The sequence below is a fragment of the Lycorma delicatula genome, chromosome 5, assembly GCF_047948215.1.
Source record: "Lycorma delicatula isolate Av1 chromosome 5, ASM4794821v1, whole genome shotgun sequence".
Taxonomy (NCBI): domain Eukaryota; kingdom Metazoa; phylum Arthropoda; class Insecta; order Hemiptera; family Fulgoridae; genus Lycorma; species Lycorma delicatula.
The window spans coordinates 181224826-181249302 of record NC_134459.1 but is presented as its reverse complement, the minus strand read 5'-3'; the positions used below and the strand labels follow the sequence as shown (position 1 = coordinate 181249302).

General features: G+C 30.6%; 1 protein-coding gene across 1 annotated transcript in view; it reads right to left on the bottom strand.

Moving 5' to 3' along the window:
* Positions 1-234: 234 nt before the first annotated feature.
* The window catches only part of LOC142325662 (legumain-like), a 41520-nt gene continuing 17277 nt past the window's right edge, over positions 235-24477 (bottom strand). The window contains exons 6-12 of the mRNA XM_075367692.1: positions 17486-17624; positions 14217-14286; positions 11518-11636; positions 10413-10595; positions 8518-8634; positions 4560-4733; positions 235-447 (exon numbers count right to left, since the gene is read on the bottom strand). Of these exons, the coding sequence (XP_075223807.1) occupies positions 310-447; positions 4560-4733; positions 8518-8634; positions 10413-10595; positions 11518-11636; positions 14217-14286; positions 17486-17624 (940 nt within the window). The 3' untranslated portion in view covers positions 235-309. The remainder of the gene's footprint in view (positions 448-4559; positions 4734-8517; positions 8635-10412; positions 10596-11517; positions 11637-14216; positions 14287-17485; positions 17625-24477) is intronic.

Sequence of the window (24477 nt, the reverse complement as noted above, 5' to 3'; positions counted from 1 at the left end):
TATTACATTATGTTGAATGTATACACTGTATTAAACTTAATCAGTTTAAGATTTAGTTACCGTTCTGTGGATGGCTTCTTATATTTGTTTGCTTATATTGTTTCAAAGTAGGAACAGTTGATAATTTTCATTTTTTTATGTTTAAATGTTGGAAAGTTATTTAAGGTTGCCATAATTTGTTAACACATATATATATATATACATATATAACAAATAAATGTACATGAAGATAGCTTTATTTTTTTATGAATTTTATTTTTATATGCTTTTTTATGAAATTTATCATTTAACATTATTTAAATTTAATGATCACAGAGTATCAGTTATTTGTGGGAAGTTATGTCCACAAATCTCATTAACTGCTTTCATAGTCTTTTCTTGATAATCCGATGAACCCAGGAGGCAGATATTAGCAAATTTATAAAAATGCTTAACGACATACGGATTCTGAAAGAAAGGAACAATATCATTATTATATACAGCGCTGAAATTAGAATAGTTAACGCATAATAAATTGTATAATCTTATAAAATGAATCTGGAAAACAGGCTAAGAAAAGAGACTGAGCTGTCCATTTTGATTTCTAAACATCTTACTACATAGGATGTCACCTGTAATATTATCTAATATCTAAACACAAAATACATATACGTACAGAAGAACATTATAATAAAACATTTATTACAAGTTGCAGCCACATTTCCATCAATGAGTATCTAAAAAAATTATAACTCGGTACACTTGATCACACAATTAACTAAATACGTAAATTTATTATTCTTATATTTCGAAATTTTTGCGAAATTATAAGTTCATTTTGACATTGGATTTTAGCTTAATTTCCACACTGTGATAATATTCCAAGCTGTTGATTTTGATAATGTTACCACAGTTGAAAATAAAACTGACAACATAGTTATTATACATTCCTGGCATTGCTTATTTAATCTTATGAGTGCGTGGAAAAATTACTTGAAAAAAGCTTAAAAATTTCAACAAATTGATTGTTTTACTTTATTTTGCTCCCACGCTTCCAAAATCACCTTCCAAGAAAATGTTTTGATTTATCTACGTTTACTATGTTAAACGGAAGAAACTAAAACAAATTCCAATGAAAAATATATAACCATTATTAAAGTATAAATAATCTAAAAAAGTTTTAAAAAGATAACTTTAACTTTGATCAGCTCCCCCACCACCAATATTGCCCCAGAGTATTCTTTTGGGCCACTTCCACTACCACTATGCTCAGGAAGACGTAAAGAAAATTCAGTTAAAAAGTACACAATAAATAAAAAGGTAGTTTTTGATTTTTGGGAAATGGAGAGGAGAATTTGTAGACAAATTATTTTTTTAAATAGTAAGATAAGCATGTATGCATGTACTGTGCTAAATATAAAGTGAGATTATGTTTGCAAGATTTTGAGAAAATTGACCCGCAAAGAAACTATCTACCCCATCCCATGGAAATATTGACCCCAAACTTTTAATAACAAATTGCCTCACATACACGAGTGTTTGAGCCAAATTTCATCAAAATTGGTTAATCCAGTTGTAAGTTATTAAGCTTCAAACACGCCAACAGACATACATATATACATACAAACATTACTCCATACATTTTTTTGTTTTTTGAGTCAGTAGGTCATGAAATGTCAAGAAATCCAAAAGAAACCCATATCTCATTTTTTGACCGATTACCTACCATACTTCTTGCAGCATAGCTCTAGAGCTGTCATGCCAGGAAAGTAAAAATGCTGGGTATACCCAGCACTTTTATTTGGCTCTCTCTTTCTAGTAATGTATGTTTCTGAGACAAAACAATTAAGCCACATCCCATAAAACTACACTTAACTTATTAGGAAAATTAAACTGACTTCACATCTCCACAGTACTGTCTAGACCAATGATGGCAAACCTTTTTGAGAAATTGGTCAAATTTTGTTCATATTTTTTTAATACTAGCCCATGGATCACTAATTCAGTGGAGTCACTTGGAAAGGGGGGGTGTGGTAAAAAGGGTATCAAAATTTGGAAACACCGAAAATTTGTTAATAGAAATGGCTTGAATTTGACCGTTTGGGGATGATACCATGATTTACCATGCCTAGGGGCAGCTCTGCACTGAGTATTTGAATGAACAAGGAATAAAGAAAAGCACGCATATATTTCATAATATATTTGCATGCTTTATTAATAAACAGTTTAAATAGTTTAATAAATAGTTTACAGATGCGTGTATGTATATTAAAGTTGATAAAAGTATATTTAACGTGAAATCTGTTGTTACTTATTTTCAGTTTCTTAATATTAGGTTCATATATCATATTCATTAGTTTAATGCTTTTTACAATCAATTCATTTCCCGGTTTATTTCTATTGGTAGATTTTTCAAAATTCATTGAGAAAAACAATTTTTCACATGAATATGTGCACCCAAAAATCATTAAAGGATAATTAGCAAGTGTCTTCTTTGATATAAAATTGTTTGGTAAAGAATCCCGTACGTGTAACATAATATTTTCAATTTTTAGTGTGGGATCTATCATTACCTGCATTACTTTCAGAAATTTTTTCTTCTACTTCAGAAATTAAGTTTTCAAATTTATTTTTCTACACTATGCTGCTTTGAAAGTCAGCTAATTCCATTTCTAAATCATGGATACCTAGCCGCATAAATTCGGTTAACTCCATTGTTCCGAATTTGGTTTTGTGTGGATGTAAAATAAAATGAAATGTATTTTCCAAACTTTTAAATTGACTAAATCTCTCCTGAAAAGCTTGTTTTATATCCTGTATTATGACTAAATATTTTTAAATGCACTTTCTTGAATGACAAGTGTATTTTCAAAAATTATTGTGTTTTGAAAATGTTTTTGAAATCGAGGAAAAATTTAATGATTTTCATTTCCAGATCTTTAGTGAAGATGTCAAGTTTCATCATAAATATTTTCGTATTTACAAACATCATTAATACAATTTTTCCATTTCTATGAGGTTTTTTATTCAATTCATTGAAATGCTGAGTGATGTCACATAAGAATATTAAATCATTTAACCGATCTATATTTGAAAATTCATCGACTATTGTTTTTCATTCAAAAAGAACTTTATTTCTTCTAATAAATTGACAAACCAATTAAGAACTTGATCGCAACTGAGCCATCAAACATTGTTTTATGTCAAAATCCCAGAATACTGGCACTCAATTTCCTTTAATTTTTGTTTATTAAGACCTTTTGCATTTATAAAATTGATGACTTTTATTACAACTGGTATTACATTGCAAAATGTTTTTAAACTTTGCTTTGCACATAGAACTTTCTGGTGTAAATTCAGAGAATGTCTAATATTCTGCTTAAGCTGCTGAATAAAATCAATGTTTTTTCCCACCATATTGGATGCACTGTCTGTTACAGAAACAATTTTCTGTATGTCAATATCCATTTCTTCAAATGCATTAACAAATTCTTTAAAAAAATCAAGACTGATACACTTCCCTTTTAACATTATTAGTTTCATCAGCTCTTCTTTCATGATACTGCCTGATTTATATCGAGCAGAAACTGCTAGTTGTACATAACCACTTAAATCATTACTCTCATCTAAAGCAATTGAATATAAATAATTTCTCCATACCTTAAGTCATTACATATTTGCAAAGAAATATTTCTTTATGATTCTATTACTCGTTCTTTAATTGCATTGTGACTTGTTGTTGGTAAATCATTTATATGCTTCATAATCAACTCTTATTTTTTTAAATTTGCAAAGTAACACTAAATTCTAAAAACACTTGTTTTATAAATTCTGCTTCTGAAAGACGTTTCCTATCGTGAGCAATGTATTGGCTACTTGAAATCTAGCAGCTGTAATTTATTTTTTAGAATCAAAAAAGTTTTTAAAATACTGGATTGTGAATTATTCTGTTTTTTATTTTGTAAAAATTATTCTTTCCTTTCTTTGTCTGTTAAGAAGCTGAGATTTGAATGCAACTTTTCTAAATGTCTTTTACATTGTATGTACGTGAAGTGATGTTTTCACTATAAATAAATGTACTTGATATACATACAATGTAGATGAGAAAATTTAATAAGAAAATAATAATAATAAAGTTGAATTATTAAACACTTCTGGACACATATGCCAAGGCTGCCAATTAGCTGGTACATCCCCGTTTTATGATGCAATGAATGTGCGCCCCAAGTTTATGACTGACTGTCAGAGTCATACACAGGTGAAGTGATGTAGAAGATCAGTTAGCCAACGTCCACTTGGAATTTTTTTTTATAAATTCAACATTAGATATTTATACTTAAATCTTTTAATAGTCTGTTCTCTCTTTTATGATACAAAAAATAAGTTTATGGAAATCAATGCTTGGATCATTTAAAAAGCTTTCGTGTGTCAGTGTCTGACCTGCAGGTCATAGTTTTACTACCACTGGTCTAGACATGTCAACTACTGTCCTGCAATCTGTCAATAAAGGATTATATAATTCTCATAATTTATTAAACAATATAAATACATTTTTAAAGGATTCTTTCATTAAAGCATACCTTATTCATGTTAAAACATTGTTTGCTGAAATGACGATAGACTTCTTCATAGCAATCAAACATCTCCATGTTAAGTTTATTGTGCTTATTTTCAATATCATCTAAGAATTCCTTATCCTCTCCAGTTACTCTCTTCAGTATTTCATGAACTACTGTGTCAACTAATTCACGTTTCTGTAAAGCAATGATAGAAGAATTATTAATTTTTCTGTTATAATTTGAATATAAATTTTAAGGTGTTTCTAAAAATAATTAATTTCAATCAAATTTGCCATTGTCATTAGCTATTAATGAAGGATGATAATAGACTGTGAAACTGTGTGCAGTTTATCTTCGGTTTTCTTCAGGGAGTGCTTTATTAAATGCGACTGTTAACATTTTTATAAAAGTGAATATTACCATTAAATAATTCCAAGTATTACGCTTCAAAGTTGGTTACATTTTGCGTTGTAACATACAACACACTGATTTTATCAGCTCTTTCACAAACAAATGCAATTTTGTTTTTAAAAAAATATTAAAAATTCCTATTTTTAATTTTACATTTATCAAACTGGTTGTATCACTTGGAAAATTTGTAATTAACTGTTGCAGAATTTGCTATTAATTGGCTTTAATTATAAATTAAAATACTGAAGAATCAGCCATTAATAGTTACAAATGAAAGACGAAATTAAAATACTTACTTGTATATTCATACATTTATTAATGCTCAATTTTTTAAGTAAATTCTGTAACCACTATTTGATATCAGGATGGCAGAACCAATTGATAAACAATATGTACACTAATAGAAAAGTTAGTTGGTGCTAGAAATTACAGTTTTTAAACTACATTATAATAAATTTAATTACATTAATACATTACAATAAATTAGTTAAACTACATTATATTTATAGCTGAGAGTCTACAAACACTGTGCCATGATAAAGCCACAGCATATAATTTAAGTTATATCAATTTAAATTGATCAAGAAAACTAATATAACAGCTCAAAAGACACATGATAAAATGTTGATCAGGGCAGATTCACAGAATACACAGTTAATTCATATTTTAATCAACATAAAAAATTAATGTGATTGATTATGTTTTTAACTGTGAAAAAGATTTATTAAAATCATTAGTTAGTCAAGGGGAATTGGACAACATTTTTTTTATTGAATATTTTTATCTTTTTCACAACTTTACTTAAAGTATTGTTTTATAAAGTCATTAATATTTAAAAATCATTAAGCATATTTGAAATAAAAACCTATCAAGGGCAAAGGCAGTAACCCTTTGCTAGCTTTTTCACTTTTCTTTCTTCTTACACCCTATTCTTTCTCCTTATTTTCATCATTGTCAGTAGATTTACAATGTGATTAATTAACAATTAGAACATTGACTTGATATGTCTTCACCAACTCACTTACATTATTATCTTCAGGATTATCTTGACCATCACTGATACTACTGTTATTATGCTTTCTTGAACAATCTTTTTATTAATTATCTCAGTTTCTATTACCGAAAAATGCACAGAGGAACATAAAAAATATTTTACCAAGTAAAATAACAATAATTCATAAAAGCCTTCTATGTTCATAATGGTACTCAAGGAGGTTTGCACATACATTACAAATTTTCTGAAAAGTCTCTAATGTGAATAGCAACACATAAAAGATTTTTCCGAAAAAAATAAGAAAGCTTGCACTTGGAAGATTTTGAAAATAAGTTTTATTAATTTTTAAACATAGCTTAGCACATAAGTCTCACACCAAGCGCTAGAGAAAGATCAAAACAATAAAAAAAGACAAAAACCCTATTTCAGCCATGATTCATAGGAGGTTTTGCTCCCCGACTAATGGTATATAGTAGAATGCAAGTTAATCCAAACACAGGGTATTAACACAGAGTATTTTAATTATTTCTATGTTGTGGCTGCCCTGCTTCAGCTCATCCATTCTTTAAATCGTCTGTGTAATGTAAGGTCATTTTTCTTTGGTTACTTAGCAATTTTCTTGTTATAAATAGTGTTTTGTGAAAGTTTATTTCATTTTTTTATTACAAAATCATGTTTTCATGTTTTTTGTTCTGTGTGTCTTGAATATTTAATAATGGACACAACTACAAGAAATAATTTAAAAATTGTTTCTCTCTCTAAGCATACCGGTATGAACAATAACAAATAGCTTCTTAGTGTGGTGTTGGACTACGAACAATGAATGCTATTTTAAAAGAATCTAAAAAATTGGTTCCTTTCCACCCCAAAGGAAAAGCAAATCTGACAATAAAAGAAAAACTACTCTTAACATAGAATCGGTTAGTAATGAGAAAAATTAAACTTGACCCAAAATTATCTGGTGTGGACTTCTTGCAGCTGGATGATGACTTGTTTGAAAGCTTTTGGCCAGCTAAAAAGCAGCTTTTAATAGTAGCAATTTGCAAAAAAGGTTCTTGTGGCCCAAAGCGCATGCTAACTGGACCAAAGAAAACCGGAAAAATGTTATGTTTTCTGGCAAGTCACAATTTTTATGTGTAGGAGCAAGGGTTCTATATATTAAAAAAGCCTCAGATGAAAGTACATCACCGGCTCATAGCCAGCAATCAGTTAAAATTTTCAGAAAAAATGTTTTGGGGTTTTTTCTCATTCGAAGACTCTTTTTCATTACTTCCAATAAGCGGTGGTATGTTGAAAAGTGATGGCTATATAAAGATTCTGAAGGAAAGGGTTGTGACACAGCTTCAAAACAAATTCCCACAAGGCAATGGAGTATTTCCAAAAAATTTGGCACATGTCGTACTGCCAAAAAAGTGGAAAAAGTTTTTGAAAAATGCAATATCATAGTTCTCCATGGCCAGGCAACTCCTTAGACTTAAACCCGATTGAAAATCTTCGGTCATTAGTTAAAAAATGACTCTTAAGAATGATTTGTACTACAAAAATTGGCCTCATTAAAATAATAATATCGGTATGGTTTCATGATGAAGAAATAGAAAAAAATGTGTTTTACTCTTATTGAATCGATGCCAAATTGTGTATGTGAAGCGATTAGGAATAAAGGAGGACATATTAATACATATTCACAAATTGTGCAGGTATGATTTTTTTTTTAAGTAAAGTTACTTTTTCTTAAATAACATGTGTGTATGTATTAATTTGCACGCTACTGTAAGTCATTTTATCAGTCTCATTATTTAAAAGATTCACCTTGCATACATAAATTAATATATTTATTTTTTCAAGTATATATATATATATATATATATATATGTATATATACATGTGATTATACGTGTCATTATGTTTATTTTATGGAATAAAGAAAAATATTTGCCCCTTCTATATTATAAAAAAACTTAATGTTTTTAGTACTTTCACTATAAATTCAAATTATTAGATGAGCAGATTTTTGTTTTTTATTATTCAGAATCAATATGAATAAGTTATATCATTTATCACTTATATAACAGCGATTTAGTTTTTGATTTAAAAACAGATGTTTAAAATTTACAAATATTTGAAGTGTAATTTTAAAAAAAATTATAGTGTTGTTCATTTATACATTAGCTGTACTCATTAAAACTCATTTTTTCCTCAAAAAACCTGAAGAGAAAGTTTGACAAATCCTGAAAGAAAACTAAAGAAAAACTGATGCTAACAATGAATCAGCTGTTAAAAACTATAGGTTTTTTTTTCCTCCGGGAGCACCATTAGGTATTGCTTCAGAGGATAAGATGAATGATTTGTAGCGTTAGTGGGGAATGCCATGCCTGACCGGGATTCGAACCTGGGACTTCCGGATGAAAGTCTGAGACACTACCATCGCAACAATGTTAAAAAAGAAGAAACAGCATACACGAAGAACAAAATATTCTTTTTGATATAAAAAGTAGCATAAGGAATAGTTCTATATGAATTCTCATAAAGGAAATCATCCGATGTTTTGTAAAAGCAAAGATAAGTTATAATTACTCTTTCAATTTCTGCAGCCATTCGTGAGTATCTCATTCTTTCTAGAGCATTACGTCCATTTTGTGCCATGCGTTTAATCCACTGTAATGCTACTTCACGACTAGGAACTCCATTTCCCTATAGAACAGAAAAAAATCATAACACAATCCGTACTAAACATAAGTATCTTTTTTTAATGCGATAATTTTAAAATCAGCAGCCAAAAATTTCCTTGTAGTTACTCAGTAAAATTAAATACGGCTGATATTAAAGCTAAGTTATTTATGAAAATCGTTTATCAGATATTATATGAGTATTTATTAATAAATCCATTTGTTTTCTTCTCAAAATTATATTATCTGGCATATTTTAAGTATTATGAAACCACGAGGTTGTAGATCGTGTAGGTTTTTCAACTGATATAACAAGTAAGATCTTTATCGTAAATTACTTAGAATAACACAATAAAATGCTTAATTTTAAATAATAAGACAGATTCATTTGTTAGTTTTTTTGTCAATGATGAGAAATATCATATAAGATTCAAAATTCAATTTTTTATTATTATTTATTCAGGAAATGCATTTAAATTACTTTCTGCATAACTGCGATTAATATTTTGTCGCTTAAGTTATACAAACCATAACAGCTTCTTAATCTGTACAATTAACAATTGAAAAAATTTAAATAAATTAATTTACGTACTATTAATTTGAAAAATAATAAAATTTAACGTATCTAAAACAAAATCATAAGCCGCATGAAAACACGGAATAGAAAACAAAGTAACTGTACAATGTATTTTGGAAAATAAAACAGTAGTTTGGTCTGTTTGTAGACTTAGAAAAAACCTTTGACAAGGTGGATTAAGAATTGCATTTTCAAACAACGAGGGAAACTAAACTCAACCGTAAGGATAGAAGATTAATTCTGAACGCGTATAAAACGCAGAAAACAGAGATTGAAATTAACGGATTAAAGAAAGAGGCACAAATAAGAAGGGAAGTCAAGCAAGGTTGCCCGCTGTCACAGTGTATGTTTAATTAGTTTATTGAAAAAGCTATAACTGGCGGAATCAACAAGAGGAATGGAGATCTAAAGTACTAAGAAAACTTTAACTGAAAATTAATAAGGAGAAAACAAAGATTATGATCGTAGGAAAAACAAAGGAAGGTACAAAGGTTGATATAATTAGACGGTACTGTTGTAGAGAAAGTTGACGGTTTTTGTTATTTAGAAAGCATCGTCACTAGCGATAATAAATGCGCCACAAAAGTAAAAAGAAGAATAACACCGGCAAAACAAGCTTTCCAAGAGTCGGCTAGAACTTATGTCTGGAGTGTTCTAACTTACGGGTGTGAAACGCATTCCTTGGGAAAGCAGAAAGAAGAAGACTGGAAGCGACGGAAATATGGATTTGGAGGAGAATAACAAGAGCAAGCCGGGCGGGTAGAAAAAGAAATGATCAAGTGTAAGCGGAACACTTGAGAGGAGGACCTTACGAAGAAGAAGAGTGAAATCGATAGGACATGAAATACGATATGACCGGTTCTTAATGAATATATTTGAGCGCAAGGTTTTGGGTAAAAACCTAGACGTAGACCGAGACCAAACATCAATCTAGAAGGCGTAGCCTTTAGTGAATGATGAATTTGGTCTGGTTGTCGATAAACATTTAGAAAGAAGCCAAAATAATCCTTCTTAATAAAAGATGAACTATTAAACTAAGGTAATACCAAACTAGTTTATTTTCAAAGGACATGACCGGTTGAAAAGATGCAAATTATTGAAATTCTCGATTTTTTAATAATGTTTTGTCCTGCAAAAATTCACAGAGTAATCGATCGTAAAAAAATATTATAATTTTCTAAAGTTCTTCTTTAATTTATTAAAAATTCAGATTTCATTCGTATTACTTTTCCGATGCTTTCCAAACTTGTATTTTCACTATCATCAAAAGCTACATTTTTAGGTCCGATAAAATCCTTTGTGTTGCTTGTTCCAATTTTAAAATCTCCATACAAGTTTACGTGACTCTTTGTTGTTATCGTTCTGATTTTCTGATATTGATCGAAGAGGTTTTCTTTTTCTGGGATTTTCTGTAAAAAAAAAAAAAAAAAAAACATGTAATAAATTGCTTTCATCATGTCATATTTACTTGCCAATACCGACTATAATACTTATAAATAATCGATTAAATTACATTTCAAACGTAATTTAAATTATAGTGTTTTACTAGGAGGTATATTACTAGTCGTATTTTCACAAACGCTAGAAAGGAAAAGAGAATTTGTTTTATACATCATTAAGAAACGCATATAGGACGAATTACTTCACAAAAGAAAACCGTAAATTAATTTGTTACGTTACATATCTGTCTCTGTCTTTATTGTGCGATAGAAATTGTGTACCAGAGGTACAAGTAACTGCCAGGATTGACCGGTGAAGAGTGACACTTGAAGGGCTGCATATAACCAACATTTTGGTGAGTTTGAAGCGCTGATATATTTTCCACAAAGAATAAGACATCAAGAAACCACTTCACTCCTATTTTTCATTAGAGAGTTCGTCACGGGATGTCTGCTATTCTTGACAATGTCATTAATGGGAGCGACTGGTAACTCGTGTCTCATTACCTATAATTATTACGGTTATGAATGACATGTAACATACATACGTTATTAATAAATAAAAACCGATATGCGATAAATAACAAATTCAACGATCGATTTCATTATGTTTTATTCTTTTTTTTAATTCTATTAAAGAAATTTTATTAGAAGTTTTAGGATGTTAAATAAACTGAACCTTTTTTTTTAGTCGGTGCTGATTGCGTAACAGAATACTTAAGAAGCAATTAATTAAATAATGCGATAAATAAAAATTTACTGACCAGTTTATCTTGAATATTCATGTAATATTGCTTATTTTTATTTACTTTACATCGACATAATTTTATAACATTTATGTAATCCAATTACATAGGCGTGTTAACTATGCTTATGAAGTCGGTTTACTTACAGAATCTAAGTGTTCCATCCAGTTGATGCTATATAAATCTCCCAAGCAAGGATAATTTTTGTAATTGCAATACCATCCCCAGGATGATTCATCGCTGGCTGATGCTGTATTTGCCAAAACTGAAATGAAATGAAAAGGAAACAAATTAATAAAACACAATAAGATAAACCTTTTTTAATTTTTATTCTTCGCGTACCGTTTAACCAAATTTTTTACCGTATTATAACGTAATCCGTCAGGTTGTGAGATATTATCCATTTTTATTTCCCTCCCAAAAAAAAAAATAATTAACTATGATAATAATTTGTTACGAATGTGAAATTAACTTCCTTTTCTTTTCCAAGAATGTAACTTTTAAAATCGCATATTTTTTTAACTCCTTTTTCCGTCGCTACATATTTAATGTATTAAGTAGCGCGATACAATACGATAATGTTTGAAAATAACTCCGTTTCAAATTAAAAGGAAATTTTTCATCCAAAGAACTTAACGTAGCTAAATATTAATACTTATTCAATCGACAATTTAAATTTGGGAACATCTTTATTTTGTGCGATCGAAAAATGTATACGATCTATGTTATGCTTCTTCATTAATTTTTTTCTTTTAAAATTTAGCGCGTTTAACTACGTTGAGATCTTGGGTTTTACATACTATTGAAATATGTACGGTGAAATTTTCGTCCGAACATTTCTAAATTAATTTCTGTTGGCGATCTGTAAAATCGACTCTGGAGTTGCGGGTAGTCCCTGTATGCGTCTGTATTTCTTGTATCTACGGTTGAATACCGTCCAGTCTGTTCGATGAAGTAGTTTCACACATTCACCTAAGATTCAAAGGTACGTCAGTTTCCTCATATTACTATGGAATTATTATTCGTATAGAAAATAATAACTAACCTTCACAAACATTTTTCATCAAATAATATACAAGATCTATTTCACAAATAAATCGCTTATGCTACCTTACTGTAACGTAATGGTGTTACACTAAGAAAGGAAAAAAGATTTGTTTAGTTATTCTAAAAAATGGCCATTACGTAAAACGTATGAGCCATTAGTTTATTGAAATTCTGAGCGCTTCTGTACATTAGTGAGATTTGATTATTTAATTCCGAGCGGTGTAATATTACTCGTATATTTAATCTAGATCGGTACATGTTTTAACTAAATGTGTGTGCGTGTAAGCCGATAGGCCCATCTGTTATTTGGCTATTGTAAAAGCAATAAAGACCGTGATTACAATTTAAAGATGCATATTAACGTAAAATTTGGCATGAAAATCTGCAAAACTAACGCCGAAACGTTAGAGCTGTTGTAAGCGGCATAATAATTTTTCGCTTTGAAAGTCAAGTGTCTTTGAGGGGCACAAAAAATTGAAATATAAACAAGAAGAAACGAATGACAATTCGAGAAACGAGCACCCAAAACTTAATGTTATTTGGAGATGTAAACGGAGTGCAATATTTGGTATGGACAGATGATTAAGCGCTTGATTAACGGTGCCAAAAATATTACAGATTTAGAGGAAAAGTACTCGATTGCGTCTTGATGAGTAAATAATTAATTTTGATTAACGGATTAGTTTCCGGCTAAAAATGCAATTAACAAATTAGATTGTAGCACAGCGAGTTAAATTTGTTCACCCGACTTAACCCGCTGTGATTTCTGGCTACTCTTAAAGTTAAACACAACATTAAAAGGACGAACATTTTCTAACATCACTGACATCCAGAATAATTTGATAAAGGAACTCAAACGTACACAAAGAAAATTTCAAGTCTGCGACTGGAAATACCATCTAAACCGATGTATAGGTGTAAAGGGGAGTATTTCAAAGGTAACAGTAGCCGCTATTGTGTTTCCAAATGTGTTTTTACAGGTACATTTTGAGAATTAAATTATCATAACTCCTATTAGTGTTTTTTAATACGATTATAGAAACCGACCTATTTAATAAATTTTATTATAATTTTTGTAAAAAGGATTAAAACAAAATAAAATCACCTAACTTTTCAGTAACGTTAATCTTTTCATCGGTCATTAATCACAAGCTTAATCATCTGCCTGTACCTGCGTTCTACTTATATTTACATCCACCGTTTTTGTTTATTCATATACATAATCGATAGAAAAGTTATCACAGGGCATATGGAATAATGAATGTAAGGGGTAACTCAATCTCTGACAGGAAATTAACTATCGATAATTTCTTACGCTTTAGAAAAAGTCAGTTCTTATGCAAAATTTAACAAGATTATAATTACATCATCCCTTAACGCAACGCGATTAAATTTTTCATAAAAAGTAGAATCTTTGAACGTCATGTCTTTTCTTTCTGTTTCCTGTTTAGCCTCCGGTAACTACCGTTTAGATAATACTTCAGAGGGTGATATGTATCAGTGTGAATGAAGTGTAGTCTTGTACATTTTCAGTTCGACCGTTCCTGAGATGTGTGGTTAATTGAAACCCGACCGCCAAAGAACACCGGTATCCACGATCTAGTATTCAAATCCGTGTAAAAATAACCGGCTTTACTAGGACTTGAACGCTTGAACTCTCGACTTCCAAGTCAGCTGATTTGGGAAGACGCGTTCACCACTAGACCGACTCGGTGGGTTGAATATAATGTCTAATTATGCGATATCTAACTATAACTACATTTATATAAAATAGTAGAATAAATGTATATCTATTTACTTTTAGTGTTTTGCGGTAGAATATTATCAAACATGGATCCAGATTCACAAGCTTCGATGTACAGAAGCAACTGAAAAATAAACATAAAGAAACTATTTTTAATGCGTACTAAAATTCATGTTACTTATTAAATAAACTAATTATTTCATCTATTTCATTAAAATAATAGATGAAATAATTACTCATCGACTACGACTAGCAGACTTGTTTTTTTCATGAAACAAGCTCTTCCTCCTCGTATCAGCTACCTATTGTTATCTACATTACTTTGTTTATTCTTTTTAGTTTTATTACCCGGATAGCAAAATTCTGCAATTTCCAGTACATTAGGAATTCACCTTCCTTAACTGCTCATTAATTCCCCCCAAATGTCACCGTTTTGTTTCCTTTACTTTACTTTTATTTATTTTATAATAGATTTCTTTTCTAGTAACAAATCTGTGCCGTTCAGAATTTCTGAACCTACAATTTGTTTACATTTCAACTTGAAATTTTTCTCTTTTAATCTATTTGTATCTCGTCTTTTTATCTTCATTCTTTTCACAGTTTCTTAAAATTCCATCTACATTTTATCATTACTGTATTGTAATCAGAATCGACTTCTGGTCCCGGGTATATTTTAAAATCACAGCAGTACGATTTTATTGTTTTTCCCCCAAAATCGTATACTAGCAGATTTTTCATTAAACAGAAAACGCTACCGAAATTATTATTTTATAAGAAGCGATAATACTAATATAACCTTTTTTAAATTATTAACTTTTTACTAATTACATATTTTCTAATCGATTACGCTTTTTAAGATAAGTCAAATAACATTAAATTCTGATGAGACATGACTACTTTATTTATCGGTATTTATAATGCGATCTGCATTCATTGTGTCAATTTTCAACAAACTGAAATCGATTCGTTTAAAAAAAGTACCGCATCACATAAAATTCTTGTCCGATAAGAAATTTAAGAATATATCTTTACAAAATATCTTTAACAGATAAAGCGTAATTATAAATTGTTTATATATAATTCACTTTCAAGCATTAATATGTTTTTGCTCGTTTGTAATAACGATATGATATTCTAAACTTAAAAATTGTAATCAAATTTTATACGTTAATAATTAATCGTTAAAAATGTCGTCTGCATTTTAATGACGTATATCGGTTAACCGATATTATTTGCTTTACTGATACTAGTATTTTCATAAGAATACAAACTACCTTTTGAAATTTTTTGAAATGCAATAACTTATAATACTACTTCAATATGTAATACAATAAAACGTAAATATTTTTAATTTTTGCCAGCTTCGCTCGATAAATTAAAAGATAAAAATAATAAAGCAAATTTTATAAATAAGGAGAGCTTCCACAGAAGGAAAAAATCTCTAGTATCAAACAACTAACTAAGAGTCGGTAAAATATTCTGAAAATTACACGTCTGGAGCGGAACACTTGATGAAAATAAAATAAGGATAAAAAGAAAATCTTAACGGAAAAGAATAGAAGCCTTGGAAATGGAATTTTGCAGGAGGATGTTTAAAATTAGGTAGACCGATAAGTTTTAAGATGAATAGGGGAGTAAAGAAATTTGTGGAAATCTCATAAATACACATAGATATTTAATTAATTTCAAATTAGAGGAACGTATAGAGGATAAAAATTGAAATATATTAAACATATAACTAAGGATAATGAGGGTAGGAAGAATATTTGAAGGAATGAAAATAGTGAAATCAGTAGAAAAAATAATAAAAAGAAAACTGTTGAATTCTTTAAACAGTCCTTCATACTACAATTATCATTGTTATTATTAAATGGAATAAAGGAGAAACAACTCTTCTGATTGCATTTAATCTTTCTAAATTATGTTACCAGGCAAACTATAAAAGCGCTACAACTTAGGACGTGGTGATGGTTTTTACACTTCTCTATTATACTTACAGCAGGCAGTTATAATTTGCTTTTGGACTGTGAGAATAAAAATTTTACGAGCTGCTCAAATCTCCCTATTCCATTAAAGAAATAGTAATTTAACAGACGGTTTACAGTAATTTTATCGTAAGTGAATGTGTAAAAATTATATATAGTAGGTTTTTTCAGCAAAAAGTGATATCTTGCCGCTAATTTAGATTTGGCTAAAGATTGTGGCGTGGTTTATGCGAGTGAAAATTAGACGATAATTGAGTTTTCTTTTGAATTGTCATTTTTAAAAATTAAGCGGTTGTTTTTGCATATATTAAAGACCGTATAAACAATTTTATCGTTTTACACTGTTCATCGGTAAGCGAGTAGAAATTTTTTTTCATTGTAAATGGCGCTAAGACTATAAATTTTGTTCATAAGTCGCTTAAAACAGATTAAAATTTCACTTTATCCAAGTAACACGCACGACTAAAGCAAAATTTTATTACAATTTTATGTTTATCACAATTTTTTCTACTTATGTGGTATTACATGCGAAAAACAGCTAAAAACTTTCATAACGGACTTATTTTAATCTCGCATAAGAATTTACGCGATCAAATCTTTGTATTTTCGCTTAGGCTTAGTATTTACGAATGAGCCTCGATCAAATATTCCTTTTGTAGATTGTAACTCGTAAAATATACACCGTTAAAAAAGTACTCGGAAAAAAATTCTCGGAAAAAGTCGCTCTGGTTTTGATGAAACTTAATTCGTACTTTTTTTAAAAGAAAAGTCGAACGGTCGTAAATAAATTTTGAAATAGCTCTCTAAAGACATTTTTCTTTCAAAAAGACGGTTTCATTCCCTTTTTGGCAAATATTATATTTTAAGATTTATTAGCTAAAGACAGACTTCAGTCAAACGTTTCAAGCGATAAAAATTAAAATAAATAATAATTACGTAAAATAGTTTTTAAATTAAGGTAAAAATAATAAAATCCGTGTAAGCCGGGTTAGCTTTCGCCATAAATAAAGCTTCTTCACCGACTCCACTTTCTCTTACTTTCATAGGAATAAAATAAATAAATTACTTTCTCCAAAAATAAGCGTCAAGTAGGAAAATTAAAAATAATTACGTATTTCCAAACGTAACTTGTCCTGGATATCAAAATTACAACTTAAAAAACTAACTTTTAAAAATAATATTTCAAAAATTTTCTTTAATTCGCTTTCCAGACGATAGAAAAACTTGTATCGATGAAGCTACGCACAGTAGCTTCTATAGACCGCTTAGAATAAATCTTTAAATAAAAATCACAATCGACTCTCGTTAAATTAAAGAATGAAATGTTTTGCCGCTTACCTTAGCGTACTTCTTTTTCTGGGTTAATGATTTTAAGGTATTAATAAAATCTTTAGCGCTAAGATCTTCATTCGGAAAACATAAAACTCCAGTACCACCGTGATCGGCAAAGTTTACAAACACGTGATCCTTTGAAGAACTGAAATAAAAATAAAATCATACGCGTTAAAATTATAGCTGATTATTGCTCATCAGTTTGGAATCAAAAAAAGTGGGGCGGAAAAGTATATATATATATATATATATATATATATTTATATGCGCCCAAAAGTGTGTGTGCGCACACACACTTTACACATATGCATGTGTTATATATATATATGTGTGTGTGTGTATGATTCAATGTGATCCACCCAAGTACAGAAAACAAAATAAAAAACCTCACCTTTTTTTTATATGATTCTACAAAAGTATTTTTGCGGTAACCTGCATCTTAAAATATCTGTAGATATTTTTCTATAACATACTTTGTAAAAAATTACACGTTAAACGTAAAAATTAAAGTATAAAAAATGAAATTAAAATTAAAAGTTAAAAATATTAAAATTACATTAAAAAAAACATATGACGTCAATTTAAAATAAAATAAAAACATACTATATGTATATGGCCAGCCAATACTGTATGTAGTACTGTACTATTAAATAAAATGTTATGTAATACTTCAAAAATGTTGCTATATATTGCAGCTTTTATAAGTGTCCTCAAATTCCGTTTGCATGTTGATCCAGTTGAATTCCTGTCTATGTATATATATATATATATATATAATACTTTTCCAAAATATCTAGATTTTTATTATTTTTATTATTATTATTTTTTATATCTCCTTTCTTAATTTCCAATATTTCTAAATTAGTGTTAATATCTGATATAGAATGATTATTATTAATGAGGCGATCAAAAACATTAAAGAAACCAAATTTTTACTTCTTTCTACGAAGTAAAGCGAGTATTGTGATCCCGAAAATTTTCGGTTATCAGATTTCAACGGAAATCACCATTTTGACCATCCCTGAATCCATTTTGACTAGTTTCGGCGTGACGGCTCTACGTACGAATCTCGCATAACTAAAAAACGATTAGCCGTAGGATGTTGAAATTTTGGATTTTGTAACATCTAGTTGTGCACCTTCCCGTTTTGATTACAATCGACTGGACCGAAAGCGTCAAAAAATTTGGATTTTTACCTTTTTCTTAACTGCCGTAATAAGCAGCCCTCATCGAGAGCTTTTTAACGATATATCATAAGCGGTACTTATTTTCATTTAATAATAGTTGGAGATTGGAATGCAAGAATTGGAAAAGGCAAGGAAGGAAATATAGTGGGTGAATACGGGCTGGGCAAAAGGAATGAAAGAGGGGACCGAAAAATGGAGTTTTGCACGAAGTATAATTTAGTAATTGCCAACACCCAATTTAAAAATCATAATAGAAGAATATACACTTGGAAAAAGCCAGGCGATACTGCAAGGTATCAGATAGATTATATCATGGTTAAGCAAAGATTTAGAAATCAACTCGTTGACTGCAAAACTTACCCTGGAGCAGACATTGATAGCGACCATAATTTGGTGATAATGAAATGTAGATTGGGGTTTAAAAACCTGAAGAAAAGTTGTCAGATGAATCGGTGGAATTTAGAGAAGCTTGAGGAAGAGGAGGTAAAGAAGAGTTTTGAGGAGGACATCGCATGAGGTCTGAGTAAAAAAGATAAGGTAGAAAATGTAGAAGAAGAATGGGAGAATGTTAAAAAGGAAATTCTTAAATCAGCAGAAGCAAACTTAGGCGGAATAAAGAGAACTAGTAGAAAACCTTGGGTTTCAGACGATATATTGCAGCTGATGGATGAACGTAGAAAATATAAGAATGCTAGTGATGAAGAAAGTAAAAGGAACTATCGGCAATTAAGAAATGCTATAAACAGGAAGTGCAAACTGGCGAAAGAAGAGTGGATTAAAGAAAAATGTTCAGAAGTGGAAAGAGAAATGAACATTGGTAAAATAGACGGAGCATACAGGAAAGATAGGAAAATTTTGGGGTACATAAATTAAAATCTAATAATGTGTTAAACAAAGATGGTACACCAATATATAATACGAAACGTAAAGTCGATAGATGGGTGGAATATATTGAAGAGTTATACGGAGGAAATGAATTAGAAAATGGTGTTATAGAGGAAGAAGAGGAAGTTGAGGAGGATGAAATGGGAGAAACAATACTGAGATCTGAATTTAAGAGAGCATTAAAAGATTTAAATGGCAGAAAGGCTCCTGGAATAGACGGAATACCTGTAGAATTACTGCGCAGTGCAGGTGAGGAAGCGATTGATAGATTATACAAACTGGTGTGTAATATTTATGAAAATGGGGAATTTCCATCAGACTTCAAAAAAAGTGTTATAGTTATGATACCAAAGAAAGCAGGGGCAGATAAATGTGAAGAATACAGAACAATTAGTTTAACTAGTCATGCATCAAAAATCTTAACTAGAATTTTATACAGAAGAATTGAGAGGAGAGTGGAAGAAGTGTTAGGAGAAGACCAATTTGGTTTCAGGAAAAGTATAGGGACAAGGGAAGCAATTTTAGGCCTCAGATTAATAGTAGAAGGAAGATTAAAGAAAAACAAACCAACATACTTGGCGTTTATAGACCTAGAAAAGGCTTTCGATAACGTAGACTGGAATAAAATGTTCAGAATTTTTGAAAAATTAGGGTTCAAATACAGAGATAGAAGAAAAATTGCTAACATGTACAGGAACCAAACAGCAACAATAACAATTGAAGAACATAAGAAAGAAGCCCTAATAAGAAAGGGAGTCCGACAATGATGTTCCCTATCGCCGTTACTTTTTAATCTTTACATGGAACTAGCAGTTAATGATGTTAAAGAACAATTTAGTTTTGGAGTAACAGTACAAGGTGAAAAGATAAAGATGCTACGATTTGCTGATGATATAGTAATTCTCTAGCCGAGAGTAAAAAGGATTTAGAAGAAATAATGAACGGCATAGATGAAGTCCTACGCAAGAACTATCGCGTGAAAATAAACAAGAACAAAACAAAAGTAATGAAATGTAGTAGAAATAACAAATATGGACCGCTGAATGTGAAAATAGGAAGAGAAAAGATTATGGAGGTAGAAGAATTTTGTTATTTGGGAAGTAAAATTACTAAAGATGGACGAAGCAGGAGCGATATAAAATGCCGAATAGCACAAGCTAAACGAGCCTTCAGTAAGAAATATAATTTGTTTACTGCAAAAATTAATTTAAATGTCAGGAAAAGATTTTTGAAAGTGTATGTTTGGAGTGTCGCTTTATATGGAAGTGAAACTTGGACAATCGGAGTATCTGAGAAGAAAAGATTAGAAGCTTTTGAAATGCGGTGCTATAGGAGAATGTTAAAAATCAGATGGGTGGATAAAGTGACAAATGAAGAGGTATTGCGGCAAATAGATGAAGAAAGAAGCATTTGGAAAAATATAGTTAAAAGAAGAGACAGACTTATAGGCCACATACTAAGGCATCCTGGAATAGTCGCTTTAATATTGGAAGGACAGGTAGAAGGGAAAAATTGTGTAGGCAGGCCACGTTTGGAGTATGTAAAACAAATTGTTGGGGATGTAGGATGTAGAGGGTATACTGAAATGAAACGACTAGCACTAGATAGGGAATCTTGGAGAGCTGCATCAAACCAGTTAAATGACTGAAGACAAAAAAAAAAAATTTTCATTTGCTCTACAGTTATAGCCTAATGAAATATTTGGATCTTACAAGAGGAAGGGATATCGGTTCGAATCAGACTTCATCTCCTTTTGAATTTAAATATATTAATTTATTAATAATTATTAACCGCCGATTTAAAAAAGTTTTACGATAAATAATAATTCAATAATAACGATAAAAAATAAAAAAATATCAGATGTTATTAATGAAATAAAACTTTATGTACTTTTAATTTTTAAAAATGCGCATATGTAATTTAATAGGCGTACAAGGAAGTCATGTGTTGTACACATGACACATATGAAGACTTTCTTCATATGTGTGTCCGCTACAGACTAAAAATCTATCGGACCGATTTACGCCCGGGAAAAAGAAAAAAAAAGGAAAATGGAAAAGCGATAAAGTAAAGGTTAAATTTTGCCAAGTTCTGTGATATTCAGTGTTTTAATATTTATCAAACTTTCAATTGTGTTCATTTAATCTAGCAGCAGCGAAGCATCGCCGGTTCTGCTAGTTATCAATAAATTTAGGACCTTCATGATTATTTAGCGGTTTAATTTTTGTTATAGGAATTGTTTTGGATAAATATCGAACTTACCGTCCTAGTCTTTTTTCCAACCGTCAACTTTTTAAATTTATTTACAAATTCATATCCGTTTATTACATTAAAATTGTAATGCAAATTTATTTTTATCCTAAGAATGTTATCGAATATTTTGGAAATACTATAAGGTAGCCGGGTTTATGCGTTTTTACAAGTCTAGTTTTTTGGAGCGACAGGTTCAAAAGGGTATAATCTAGTTTGATATCTTAAATTACCGTTAAGATTAAAAATACTTTGGTATTTTGCTATTAAACTTTTTCTTATTTTTAAAAACTTATTAGTAGAGTCTAAAACTGTTTTCTATTATATGTTTCGTCACACTATCGTATTTTTCAGCGTACATGATAACAGGTGTATTAGTTTATCGTATTTTAATACGATATAATTATTTTAATTTAATTTATTATTTAAACGGTAAATTAGTTTTTTATTAAAAAGTAGTTTGCGGAACGAATTATTTAATAAAATATACAATAGAAAACGATTTTAGGATTCACGACGCAGCGGTAGCGTCTCGGCCTTTTATCCGGAGGCCCTGGGTTCGAATGCCAGTCGGGGATGGCGTTTTTCATATACTACAAAATTTTCATTTTCATGTTTCCGCTTACAAGCTTCAAGCTTATGCGGTTAATTAATTCGTAAAAAGAAATGTATACAGATTGTGCGATGAATTTTTCACATCATCTCTGAATATCGGTTATTAATCTCCTCGTGTAATCGTTCAGCGATTTACAATATCTTAATAGGTAGTAAAATACTACCTTCAGTTAGCGTTTACTGACATCTTGTTCTGAGATTATAACATCTTGAACGACCGAAACGCATTTAATTTTCGGTTAAAAATAACTATAACTTACAGGTAGAATGTTACGACCAAACTACTTGAAGAAGCGGTTTGAATCATATTTATCCTAAATCATACCGCGGTGCGTTTGGAAAGTCGCTGTGCAGTACGCTTTAAAATTATGTGGCGCATTCTGATCTTTTGGCGTTAGGTTGGTACCCCTGTTGTTCGTTAGGCGCTGCTCAGTAATAAACCAAGACGTCAGTTGTCGAGTCGTCTTGGACGTGCTTTATTTCGTTTTGTTTTGTTTCGTTTATCGGAATCAATAGTCGCAAGAAACGTAACGGTTGTTCGGTAGAGAAACGCATTTTTTTCGTCGAACACGTATTTTGTGAAAGCGGCAAGTATACCGATTTAGTGAAGCGCGAATTTTCTGAAAAGTTTTCAAATACTTCTGTTTCTCACCGCGATGCGGTTCGAACTCTTATAGAAAAATTTCGTGCGGTAGGTTCTGTTGAAGACGCCGGTCCAAGCGGAAGACCGTCTAAACTAAACGAACAAAATCCGCTTGATATTTCGGTTGCTGTGGCCGAAAATCCATCAAACTCGATGCGTAAGCTAGCACAGCATCAAATTATCGGACTTGCTGCCGCACATAAAGGTGGAAGAAAAGAACCGAGACTTTTCCACTACAAACTAATGCGCTTTCAAGAACTGCCGACCGACAACGGTTTAAACATTTTATCGACCGTAATTCGACGTAAAGTTTTTTAACGGTTTTTGCACATGAAGCGTGGTTTCACCCGGGAGGGTATATTAATTCACAAAATACCACGAATGCGATCGACAACTAACCCCCTTGAATTACACGAACAATCTTTACGATAAGCGAAATTGGAGTCCGGGTCGGTGCGAGTAGAACGCGCATTGCGGTCCAATTTTTTTGAAAATACACTTAACGGTGATCTTTATTTTGTTGTTTTAACGAAGTACATCGGTCGGTTAACGGAAGCGGAAATCAATCACGGTCGGTTCCAACAAGACGGGGCCACAGTGCACACAGCTAACAGGTCGATGACGTTTTTACGAAACGTCTTTTGTGAACGAATCATTTTTTCGAGGGGTTTGTGGCCTGCACGATAGCCCGATCTGACTCGCTCATATTACTTTATATGAGGAACAGCGAAACAGACCACGCAAGATCGACCGTAATAACGGTATACGTACGAAACGTTCCAGTTCATCGGTCGGTTAAAATGTTATTTTATCGATGTCGGAGGAAGTAATTTTCAATACGTTTCATAAACTATTCGAGTTACTGTAATGTCTGTTTCTAAAAAACAATGAAATAAAAATACAAAGTAATAATTAAGAACGTTTCATCATTACGCTTCCATAATTCCAGTGTGCAGCGACTTTCTGAACGCACTATCGTTAATCGGCGGATTAATTTTTCACAATAAAGTAATATACTCTTAGATATCTTTCTTAAAATAGAATAATAGTTTAATAAATTTACATAAAACTGTAAAATGTAAAACAACTGATTTTTATAGCGTCATCCTATCACATTCTTAATAAGATTTTGTAGATATTATATACTTAAAACCTAATGGTATCGCAACGCTTAAACATTTAAGCAGGTAACATCTGAAACGTAAAAAGGTAATTAATGAGAAAAGCCTCCTACAGTTTAATTTAATACATTATTATTATTTATTTGTATTTAGTAGTTTATTTCCTTATCTTAGCGCTCTTCACATTAAAAGAAAAATGTTCTCTTTATTATTTTTTTCTAAAAAACTCAAAGTACAGAATATCCTTTTTACTTTGAGGTAATAGCATAACGAATTGACTGCTGCTTAAAAGAATGA